The 12,754-nt window shown below is 41.6% G+C and overlaps 1 protein-coding gene across 1 annotated transcript in view; it reads left to right on the top strand.

Annotated features, from left to right (window-relative positions):
- The window catches only part of LOC123521514 (transient receptor potential cation channel subfamily M member 3-like), a 386,500-nt gene that overhangs the window by 302,526 nt on the left and 71,220 nt on the right, over positions 1-12,754 (top strand). Inside the window, exon 4 of the mRNA XM_045288617.1 lies at positions 12,489-12,702. Within this exon, the coding sequence (XP_045144552.1) occupies positions 12,489-12,702 (214 nt within the window). The remainder of the gene's footprint in view (positions 1-12,488; positions 12,703-12,754) is intronic.

Genomic DNA, 12,754 nt, shown 5'->3' with positions numbered 1-12,754 from the left:
TGTGTGTGTGTGTGTGTGTGTGTGTGTGTGAACGTGTATTCTTTCTTGCAATATTCAGATTTAATGTGGGAATCAGCATTGGCCAGTGAAGTGGCAATCCTTTTGGGAGTCATTTTTGAAACTGAGGCTAAAACTAGAGCTGATCATTTTTCTTCTGATCCCACTCGAAATCATCCACTTGCTATTGAGTCAGTCCCAAGCCCTGGCAATGTCATGTGGGCCAAAGTGGAGCTGTGTTCTAAAGTAGATCACCAGACCTTTCATCCAACCTTTTGGTGAGCAGCCAAGAGTGTTAACCATTTGTATGACCCGGGGACTTCTATCCCAGCGTTAGGCTTCTAGAAGAGGAAGAACTAATCCTCATGCAAGAAACCATCTGTCTCTTAGCCTCTAGAAAGTTTTACCCTGAATAATTCTGGTAGAAAAGTCATGGAGTACCCTTTTTATACACTTAGTGGAGTTTTAGATTATGTTGCACCATTAGTATTGGTTTATACTTGACCTCTGGCACTGGGAGATCGCAAATCCAATATGGAATCAATCTCAAGAATGTTGTTATTTCGAGTGTTTTGTGGATCATCAAATGAGGAATCCCATAGCAGTGATCCTTCACATTTGCATTCCAGATATTGTTTTCTAGGGAGCTTTTCCATCTATTAAACTTCCAGATGCATTAATCTCCTTGCAAAGCACAATGCCCCATGGACTGGGAATGCTGATACCAACTAAATTATCTTAAATGTCAGATGCGACACTGTCTGATTGGCCACAGTTTTAATTAGAAAGCCCATTGAAAACGTGGCTTCAAAGAATTCTAAGATGAACTAATGCTTGTCAAATTCTCAACAGCAAGAAAGATGGCATCGATCTCCAACTGCAGGCTGGCAGGAAAGGCGTTAAAAATAATGTTAAAACTGATTGATCAGTAGTGGTCTTGTTGCTTAGCACCAATGCCATCTCATCCTTCCCAAGAGTTACAGATGGCTTTGTGGAGGAGGAGACGTCACTTAACATCTCCAAGTGTGTCACCAGATTGATTGTCCGGCAGCTCTTTTAGATTTTCCTTCAAGCAGCTGGGCAGAGTTATATGGGAAAGACTTAGAGCTATGTTGGTGACTGCTAAATGATCAGAATCAGATTCATCCTCAACAGCTCATGCTTAAAATACCATATGAAGACTTTTGTGTTCCTTTGATTAAACCATTCTGTTCCGTTCTGAACGGCAATGACTGTCTTTGCCCACCTGAATGTTTTGAAAGGAAATGTGTATTGTCTCATGGTGACCCTTCTGTGGTCTCCTAGTAGAGAGGGAGACCACAATGCAGTTTCATTCTCCTTTGGTACTTGGAATAGAACATGTCTAATAATCGTAGGCAGAGTGACTTTCGAAAGCACGACAGTGCTGCTATCGACTACACAGAAAGACCGGTCATACCAAGCAGAGCAAATAAGTCAAGAATTTTAGCAATTGATGCTTCCTTCTACCCGCTGAGCTTCTAGTCCAGGCTCACAGTTTTGTGACGTAGAATTAGACATTAGTTTTTCCTGAAAGTCGTGCTAAAAGTCATGGCCTCCTATGCACTGAGGGGTGATAGAATGACAACATTCCCACAGGAGTGAACCTCCATGTTTTACAGTATATTCTTAGCCACTATTTTGAATGTCATTAGCTCATGATGGTGGCTTTCTACTGCCAGACAGGGCCACTCATAGTCAAAAGAAACCGCATACGTAGGTCCAACATGAGTAAATTGGGAAACAAAGTATTCAAGTAAAGGGTGGATTAGGAAGCCAGACCAATGGTTGGATTTTCCTCTCTACTTACAGGTCTGAGCAGACCTTAGATCAAGTGTGGGTTCTGTTCCAGACCACCACGATAAGACCAATATCGCACTAAAGCCAGTCACAAAAAAGCTTTGGTTTACACTATACTCTGACCTATGAAATGTGCCACAGCTTCAGGAAAAGTTTGAAATAAGTGTGAGAATTAGTAAAATATGACGCAGACACGAAGTGAACACCTGCTATTGGACAGATAGTGCCCAAAAGACACCTGCTTGCAGCACGGTGTCACAAGCCTCCAATTTGTGAAGAACACAGTATCTGAGATGCACAATTCAGGGAAGCACAACACCACGAGGTTTGCCTGTGTTTTCATGAGGGTAACTACTGACACCTGTTGCTTCCCAGCTAATTCAGAGTTGAGAAACAAAGGACTGGGAGTTCTGGAGGGCATGTTAGCAAGCTGAAAAGAACCCTGGTGGTGCTGTGGGTTAGGCATGGGGCTGCTAACCACAAGGTCTGAGATTCAAAGCCGCCTACTGCTCCAAGGGAGGAGGAGGAGGCCGCTTGCTCCTGTGATGACTCACAGTCCCGGAAATGCTCGATCAGGTCTCCATGAGCCTGAATGGCCATGGCAGCACACCGCAGCAATCAGGTACAGCACTAAAGGCAACCTCACTGCATATTATTATATACATAGGCATCATTTCTAACTGTAATTCTTATCCCCTTTTCATTTATCATTTTTTCCTGCAAAGTAGGCATGTTCAAAGAAGCTCTGGTGGCATCATGGTTGTGGGCTCAGCTGCTAACCAAAGAGTCAGTAGTTCAAACTCACCAGATGCTTCACAGGAGAAAGACATGACAGTCTGCTTTGGTAAATATTTATTGCCTTGGAAACGCTATGGGTCACTTATATTTTGTCAGCATCAAGTCCATTCCTATAGGGTCCCTATGGTAATTTCAAAATGTCATTCTATCCCTTGGTTTTAATATATAGGCTATGTAAATATAGGCTATGTAATATATAGGCTATCTAAATATAGGTTTTCTATAGGCATCAACTCCATGGAGACAGGTTTAGGCTTATTCAGACACACTATACAATTTAATCTTCATAGTGGCCTGGTAAGGGGCCGGGGTCTCTCCTACTTGCCAAGGAAAGATGCTTACATGGACCACCTGTCTTCCAATGGTAGCATCTGGTGCTGCAGGTGATGCTGCTTCTGATTGGGAAACCCATCAAGGGGGACACAAGTTTGCACCCCATCCGAGTGACGCAATTTAGTATGCATATTAGGACAAGTTCTTGCTAGGTGGTCCCTTAGCAATTATGGAGCTCACACGTGGACAGTCAAAAGTGCTTATTAACAACCAAAATAGCTCCTGATTTCAAATCACATCGACCTTTTCGCAAGAAGTGATGAATTGCTCTGGGTGCGCCCATGTATGACTATGAAGCTGTCGAGTCAGCATACAAGTTAGCTGTTAAATTACAAGCACCCAGACTGCATAAGGAATAACCAGGGTCTTTCAGATATAAGAATACAATTTTAAATCATCAGGTCATTTCAAGATGTCATTTTATCCCTTGGTTTTTAATTATTCCCTTACTCTTAAAGCCACTTATTTGGCTGAATAATAACTCCCAAACAAATCAAAAAGTTTTAAAAATTGGCTCGTCAAAATAATTCCTTTATTTTTATCTTGCCTTTCCTTCTCCAAAACGCCCCATGCTACCACCGCTATCAAGTTTATTTTGACTCACAGCAAGTCCCTGGGCAGAGTAGAGCTGCCCTATACAGTTTCCAAAGCCGTCATCTTTACAGTAGCAGACCGCTACAGCTTTGTCCCACTGGCAGGTCCAAATTGTTGACTTTTCTTTATTTTTTTTTTTTTAGTTCTATATGCCCATTTTAAAAAATCATTGTATTGGGGGCTCGTACAACTCTGATCACAATCCATACATCCATCCATTGTGTCAAGCACATTTGTACATATGCTGCCATCATCATTCTCAAAACATTTGCCTTCCACTTAAGTCCTTGATACAGCTCCTCATTTTACCCCTCCCTCTCTGCTCCTCACTCCCCCATAAACCCTTGATAATTTACTAATTATTATTATTTCGTCATATCCCACACTGTCCGACGTCTCACTTCACCCACTTCTCCGCCATCCGTCCCCCAGGGAGGAGGCCATATGTAGATCCCTGCAATCTGTTCCCCACCTCTCTCCCATCCTCTCTCCACCCACACCCCCTACCACCCCACCCCACCCCCTGGCATCGCCACTCCCACCATTGGTCCCTAGGGGCTCATCCGCCCTGGATTCCTTGTGTTCCCAGTTCCCATCTGCTCCAGTGTACATCCTCCAGTCCAGCCGGATTTGTAAGGTAGAATTGGGATCGTGATAGTGGGGTGGGGGGAGGGGAGGAAGCATTCAAGAACTAGAGAAAAATTGTATATTTCATCATTGCCCCACTGCACCCTGACTTGCTCGCCTCCTTCCCGCAGCCCCTCTGCAAGGGGATGTCCAATTGCCTACAGATGGGCCCTGGGTCCCCACTCTGCACTCCTCCTCATTCACAATACTATGATTTTTAAGGTGTGTGTGTAAATTGTTAACTTTTCAATTGGACTCTCACCCAAAAACGTTCACCAGTGCTCCACACAGTTTCTTTCTCTAGAAGGATGCAGTATATATGGTAAACAATGGCTAACACAAAAGAAAAGCAGGGCCACCAGTTTTGTTATTTACCAGCTCCTTCATAATTATGGTGGAGAGCTGATTATAGGTTGCTTTGTTTAAGAATTAGCCTTGGTCAAAATGTTATGTCAGGGGTGACATGTTGGATAATGTGTGAGTGGCTACAGTTTCATATTCAGGCCAGATTCAGAAGAGGACATGGAACAAGGGATATCATTGCTGATGTCAGATGAATTTTGGCTCAAAGCCGAGAATCAGAAAGACTTTTCCTTGTGTTTCTCTGACTATGCCAAGGCATTCTACCATGTTGACCATGATAAACAGTGGATCACCCTGAAAAGAATGGGCATTCTGCAACACTTCATTACGCTCATTCAGGACTTGTAGATCCTGAGGCAGTTATGCGAACAGAACCATGGAATACTGCTTGGTTTAAAATCAGGGTTGTATCCTCTCAGCAGGCTTGTTCAATTGACATGCTGAGCAAATCATCAGAGAAGTTGATATGCTGAGCAAATCATCAGAGAAGCTGGATTGTATGAATGCGAGTGCAGCATCAGGATTGTATGAAGGCTTATTAACAGCCTGTAATATAGAAATGACACAACCTTCATAGCTGAATATGAGGAGGACTTGAAGCACTTGCTGATGAAAATCAAGGATTGAAGCCTTCAGTGTGGATTGCAGCTCAATGTAAGGAAGACCAAGATCCTCACAACTGGGAAAATATCATGATAAATGTAGAAAATCCTGAAGTTGTCAAGGGCTTCTTTTTGTTTGGATGAATGCTCATGAAAGCAGCAGTCAAGAGATAGAAAGATACACTGCATTAGGTAAACCTGCTGCACGAGACCTCCTTAGAGTATTGAAGAGCAAGGATGTTACTTGGAGGTGCGTCTGACCCAAGCCAAGGTGATCTCCATTGCATCATATGCATGTGAAAGTTGGACACTGAATAAGGAGGACCACAGAGGAATCGGTACATTTGAATCGCGGTCCTGGAGAAGAATGCTAAAAGTACCATGGACTGTTAAAAGGGCCAAACTATCTGTAATTGGAAGCCATAAGCCCAGAGTGCTCCTGAGAGGCAAGGATGGCAAGACTTTGTCTTACATACTTTGGATATATTGTCAGGAGAGACAAGTTCCTGAAGAGGGATGTCCTGTTTAGTAAAGGAAAGGGGCAGCGAAAAAGAGGAAGGCCCTCGATGAGATGGATTGACAGACACAGTGGCGCATCTCTGGTCTCAGGCGGAGGAGCGATTGTAAGGACGGTGCAGGACTGTGCAATGTATGGTTCTTTTGTGCATAGTGTCGCTATGGGTCAGAGCCGATTTGATGGCACCTTGCAACGACAGTCACACCGTTTGCTATTTTCTGTGACATGAGTAATTTTTCTAGTATTTCCTCGATTCTTCTCTTTGATTTTCATATAAGCTATTTAGAGCTCTTTCTTTCTGTTGGCCCAATGAAAAACACAAGACTTTACACCATGTGGGATATTTGGTCCAGGGAAGGGTTCTAATCCTGGCTACTCATGTGGTCCCCTGGACCTAATTATAAATGTAATCTCAAGGCCCACCCCAGACCTATTGAATCAGAGCCTACATTGGACAAGGCTCCCAAGTAAGTCGTGTAATGTGCACCTTTAAGCTTTAACTTAATACCTCCAGTGTAATGATAGTGTTAATGGTGCATCAACTCAACAGGTTATTATTGGATCATTAGCTTTGAACTCTTGGGCCCAGTTACTTAGTTCCCCCTTGGTCTCAGAGTCCTTATCTCTCCAGCAGTTGAATTGACCTAGATCTCTAAATTGCCATGGTTGCTAAGATATGGTTAATTTCCTTTCTATCTCTAACATTATAAGATTATACTGACTTTCTAGCCAGAACTGAAGGTATGACCTAAAAACCTTATCACATCAGACATGGCCCCTCCCCTCAAGGATCTTACGCTACATGTAAGAAAACCACGAGAAAATGTCAGACTGACTTCAAAGGGAAATTATATTAGGCACCAGGAGGTTGCATTCTCAGTAAAAGTCATTTTGGATGAAGCAAAACCCTCTGAAAGATGAGACAGTTGCACACTAGCCTACCTCCTTTTATTGCACATAGCACACACTGTGTTTTTATTTTATTTTTGAAAATTGAAGATGTGTGACAATAGTGTCCACACACACTGTATCATTTAATCTTTACAGTGGCCTGGGTGGTGATCAGGATCAACCCTATTTAAAAGGGAAAGCTTCTCCAATTGACCATATGTCCAGCTTGCGATGCTAGAGCGTGATGCGTCATGTGATTGGGAAGTCACCGCATCAGAGGACCAACAACAACAACAAAAAGAGCTCAGAGAAATATTGTGACCTTGCATGCATGGGTCAGATACTGATTGCCTCTGTTTCTTCATCTATGAAGTGGACAGCCGAGGACTATGATGTGAGAGATCATTCTTCATTGAGTTATTCATCCACTCAACCACTTACTTGAGTAGACTACCTTCTGTGACAATGAACAAGCCTTTTTTTTAAGGCATCTTAACCAGAAAAGAAGCTTCTCAAAAATAAACAAACTCACTCCCGTCAAATCAATGCTGACTCATAGCAACTCTATACGACAAGGTAGAACTGCCCCTGTGGGTTTCCAAGATCGTAACTCTCTTTATCCCGAGGATCAGCTGGTGGTTTTGAACTGCTGACCTTGCAGATTGCAGCCCCAAAGAAGCTTAGGCTAGTTTGAAAGGAATTTCAACATATGCAGTGAATGTGTTGGTCATTTTCCAGTAAACTGCTCAACATCATCAAATCATAAATAGCTTACTTTGGTTCCTGGCTGTTAAATTTTATGGGTAATTTTAGAAACCCCAATTGTCAATTATTTACCAAGTGAAGCTTACTTCTAAAAATGTATTTGGGTTATTATTACCAATTAGTATGAATAATTGAACTCTATTATATGTCACTTAGCAACGTTAAGCATGCTGGAATTATTACACTTTGTAGCTATTTAGTATGAATTGTGGTACATCTTCACACTCTGTGAGTTAATAATGTATGGGGATCTTTCCCCAGGTACTGAGTATGGCTCTAACATGCATGTAAAAAAAGAAGAAAAGAAAAAAGAACTGGTTTAATAAAGCGTCCAGCTAAGTATGTTAAATGAGGCATCTTAAGCAACTTTTTCTTTCCAGAAACATTATATTGTTCTCATTTGTGCATTCTCTAATGATTGAAACTGCATGCATGCAATCCTTCAGCCATATTCAGGTCAGCGCTCTGTGTTTGCAGGGGGGGAAGGGGGGGTAACAGAATTACAAACAGAACATACTTTAGATCTTTTTCTGTATTTAAGAAAAGTATCATTTATATCTCACTTCAGGAGAAGGTGGACTTATTTGGAGGAAGAAGAAAATTCACATCAAAGCTAGTAACCCTGAGAATAGTAGCTTAAAACACAATTCATGACCATTTCTCCTGCTAAAGACTTGTGGGTAATAAAGATTTCTAGTCTTGTGATTCCCAAGTCTAGTTGACTTCACAAATATCCCTTCCTGGAATTAGTCAACGTGATACAGACTCCATCCAGCAGAATCACCAGACTGTAGCAATTTGAGTATCATAGATTCAGTTTTTAGACTCAGAAAACTTTTCATTTCTTTGATCTTGAGCTTCTTTGGTGTGTGTGTGGGAGATAGTTTTCTTACAAAGAGTCACTCAATGGATATGATAAAGAAGCTTTTATTGACGGAAACACTGTGTTTGTCTGCACTCTGAAACACCCTCTCTCCAGCTGCAAGGCTCCTTGCCAAGCACAAAAGTGTGCATTGTTGTTGGGAATTTCTTGTGATAGGTATCTGAAAGTCCTTGCCTCCTGCCGATGAGCTTGTGCGCAAAATATGCCCTTTCTCATATTGTAAGCCCTTATTAAATTCAGTTGATGGACTGTACTTAGCAAAAATTGACAACATAGACTCTTCCAATTCTGGAGCTTTTTCTTGCTATGTAGGTCATATCAATGTAGAACCAACTGTACTTGGTCCCAACACTTTAGAATTCTGAACTACAGGAAATATAGGTGTATATTCTTGCATACAGGAAATTTTACCTTTGTTATATCTTTATGATACAGTTTGTTTGCTTTCATAGATCGTGTGTGTTTCGCTTCATAGTTTATCTAAATATATTTCAAATATACTTCAAAGAATATGCATCATTTTTTACAACAGTGGTGACTCTTAGACCGCAGAATGTGGCAATAAATTAGCAATTCCTGGATAATACCATTTATTGCTACATCAAAGACTACTAGATGTATATGTGAGTACATTCAGGGATGTTCTTCTTGTAGTTAAACAACTTTAATGTTAAGTAAAATTTCAAGTTAATCAGTATTTTACCTTCTCTTGAGAGAAATACAGGGTTTTCTTCTCGCATAAAGAGTTGTAGTCTTGGAAACTCACTGGGGCTGTCCTACCCTGTTCTATAGAGTCTCCGTGGGTCACCATCTTCCTGTGGGCAGTAAGTTTGTATATTTGTTTATTTTTGCGAGTGGAGGCTTACCTTCTCTACCACACAACATACAAACTTGAGAAGGCTACCCCTTAGATTACCACCTCCCAATTTGTGTGCTATTTTTGAGCAGTGTTTTACCTCTATCCCCTTCCCTCCATCAATGAGATGCTTTTTTAAAAATCATTTTATTAGGGGCTCCTACAACTCTTATCACAATCCATACCTACATCAATTGTGTAAATCACATTTATACATTGATTGCCCTCATCATTCTCAAAACATTTGCTCTCCACTTAAGCCCCTGGCATCAGCTCCTCAGTTTGCCCCTCTCTCCCCACTCCCCACTTCCTCATGAACCCTTGATAATTTATAAATTATTTTGTCATATCTTGCACTGCCGATGTCTCCCTTCACCCACTTTTCTGTTGTCCATCCCCCAGGGAGGAGATTATATGTAGATCTTTGTAATCAGTTCCCCCTTTCTACCACCCCCCTCCTTCCACCCTCCCAGTATTGCCACTCTCACCACTGGTCCTGAAGGGATCATCTGTCCTGGATTCCCTGTATTTCCAGTTCCTATCTGTACCAGTGTACATCCTCTGGTCTAGCCAGATTTATAAGGTAGAACTGTGATCATCATCGGGGGGCGGTGGGGGGGGGGCACTGGGAGGAAGCATTTAGGAACTAGAGAAAAGTTATATGTCTCATTGTTGCTACACTGCACCCTGACTAGCTCGTCTCCTCCCCGTGACCCTTCTGTAAGGTGATATCCACTTGCCTACAGATGGGCTTTGAGTCCCCCACTCTGCACTTCCCCTTATTCACAATGATATGATTTTTTGTTCCTTGATGCCTGATACCTGATCACGTCGACACCTTGTGATCACACAGGCTGGTGTGCTTCTTCCATGTGGGCTTTGTTGCTTCTGGGCTAAATGGCTACTTGTTTACCTTAAAGCCTTTAAGACCCCAGACACTATATCTTTTGATAGGCCAGGCACCATCAGCTTTCTTCACCACATTTGCTTATGCACCCGCTTTGTCTTCACCGATCTTATAGGCGAGGTGCGCACACAATGATATGGTTTTTTTGTCCTTTGATGCCTGATAACTGATCCTTTCAGCACCTCATGATCACACAGGCTGGTGTGCTTCTTCCATGTGGCCTTTGTTGCTTCTGGGCTAGGTGGCCGCTTGTTTACCTTCATGTCTTTGTTGTTTTCATTTTTCAAAGATATTTTTTGCTGAATATAGAATGCTGGGCCAACAGGTCATTCCTTGGGCACACTGAAGATATTGGCTCCTGGCGTCCTTTGTTAGTGTTGAGGTGGCTGTCTCTGCTCTCATGACCTTTGCTTTACCGATGGGATGGTGGGTTGTTTGTTTCAAGCTGCTTTGGGAATTCCCTTTTGTGTGCAGATGAGTGAGATCCCCCTTTATCTCTCCTCTTTGAGATTCATTGAGCTTCCTTGATCTTCAACACTTCTTAGAAATTCGCAGATAGTATTTCTTCCAATATCGCTTCTCCATTCCCCCTTTCATTTTTATTTACAATTTTAATTCGCTTTCCCAAGGTTTTACAATTTTCCTTCATGTTTCTAATTCCTTTATCGCTCTGGGCTGCACTGGCTAATTTCTCTGGCTCTGTTTTCAGTTTCTTCAATATACCTTTTGGATTTTCCTTTAAACTGATTACATTTCAACTATTAGAAGTGTGGTTGCACTATCTTTCAAAATCATATATGGATTCCCTTGACTCTCTTGTCTCCTGCTTATATATTCAAACTTCTCATTTGTGTTCTCTAACATACTTATCATGGCTGTTTCAGATTCGGTGCCTAGTGATTTCTCTATCTTTGAGAGTCTTATTCTGATGTGAGTTGTTTCTGTTTACTCTCCTTCATGCAATTTTATTTCATTATGTAATTTGTGATATTATTCTTTACCATCAAATGCTTATTCCCTATGAGAATCATTGGACTCCTGGATTGACAATGCATGCCCCTGTAGAGGATTTTCATTTGCGTTGGACATTTACCTGGCTCGTTATCTGACCCAAACCAGTTTACATTTAATATTCTGCTTCATAATTTTTCAAACCCCACCTAGAGTTAAATGTGGACCAAAACCCATTATGAAGGGCCTCCTTTTGTTTATAAATACTCAGGGTGTTTTTTTCCTTATTTACCTCAAGCCAAGATTGAGTCAGACAAATATGGTTGGTCTCTTCCTTTGTCCAATAGACTTACCTACTCTTGCAGTCTTATACTTGACCCTTTGGCTCAGCTGTAGGCCATGCCCTTTAGTCAGCTCCCTATGAAACTCTTAAGACAGATACTGTAGGTCCCCAGGGTTCAGCAGAGACCCTCATGGTCAGAGCCTGCTTTGGCACTTGCTAAACCTCTCGAGGTTCTAGCTTACACTTCGTTTGCAAGTCTGAATATTTCTTCTTTCCATACCAGCTCAGAAATGCCTTTCCAATATATTTGCCTAGAAATGTATTTGTTTCCAGTTGCAAATGGAAATCTTCATATAACTATATTGAAATCTGAATGAGGAACTTAGCTTTGGGGTTATATAGATGTATATGTGTACATATGTTTATAACATTCCAACTGTGTTGGCTTGTCCTTTGATTTCCATTTGTATATGCTAAGGTAGTGATGTCTGCTATAAACTTTCATTTTTAAGTTTTTCTCCAAGAATAATTTGTGTGTCTTTGGAAATTTGTTTTCTTCAAATAAATATATGTAAGGTCATTGGTATACAGTTATAGATTTATATGAATACAATCAGCTGTTGCCTTATTTTAAAATTCTCATCATAAAATTTTTATAAAATCTAAAATTCTCATTACATTATTATATACTTCCCAGTACATTCTGGAGAAATGCAGGTTCTTTCAGAACCTCTCAATGTACTAGACTCACAGAAATCGTCTATCCAGTTACTATAAAGGGATTGCCTACATTGAAAAAAAAATAGAATCAACTGAACTGTGGCACAAAGGGGGGGAGCCCTGGTGACGTCATGGTTATACATTGGGCTACTAGCCACAAGGTCGGCAGTTCTGTGGGAGAAAGATAAGGCTTTCTCCTCCTGTAAAGAGTTACAAACTCGGAACCGCACAGGGACAGTTCTCCCCTGTCCTTGAACTGACTCCATGGTACTGAGTTTGGTTTGGTGGAACAAAGGTCAACGAAGTCCTTGGAGAAAATAAGTCAACCCAGGAAGAGATGAGGCTACACTGTATTTCAGAATATTAAAAAATGTTAGAGTTTGGGGTACTCCAAAATTTTAAGAAAGCGTTGAAAAATGGTGAGTTCCTTTGTTGGATGAAGACTCTTTGGGGAAAGCAAAAGAGTTTAGAAAATCTGTTTTCACAGCTGACACTTTCCGAAAGTAACGATACTAGACTGCAGTCAGGAAAGCCTTGGCCAGCTCGGCCCTCCCTCCCTAACTCAAGGTCTTTCTTCTTCCAGTATGTACGTGTGTCTTTCGATACAAAGCCTGATCTCCTCCTCCACCTGATGACCAAGGAATGGCAATTGGAGCTTCCCAAGCTTCTCATCTCTGTCCATGGGGGGTTGCAGAACTTTGAACTCCAGCCTAAACTCAAGCAAGTCTTTGGGAAAGGTCTCATCAAAGCTGCCATGACAACCGGAGCGTGGATATTCACTGGAGGGGTTAACACAGGTAATCAGAAGTGGTGTCCACTGTACGGAAAGGCAGCAGAATCCTTGAGAAT

The sequence above is a fragment of the Echinops telfairi genome, unplaced genomic scaffold, assembly GCF_000313985.2.
Source record: "Echinops telfairi isolate 266 unplaced genomic scaffold, ASM31398v2 ScPeMD7_22;HRSCAF=79, whole genome shotgun sequence".
NCBI lineage: Eukaryota > Metazoa > Chordata > Mammalia > Afrosoricida > Tenrecidae > Echinops > Echinops telfairi.
This window is presented reverse-complemented; position numbering and strand designations above follow the sequence as displayed.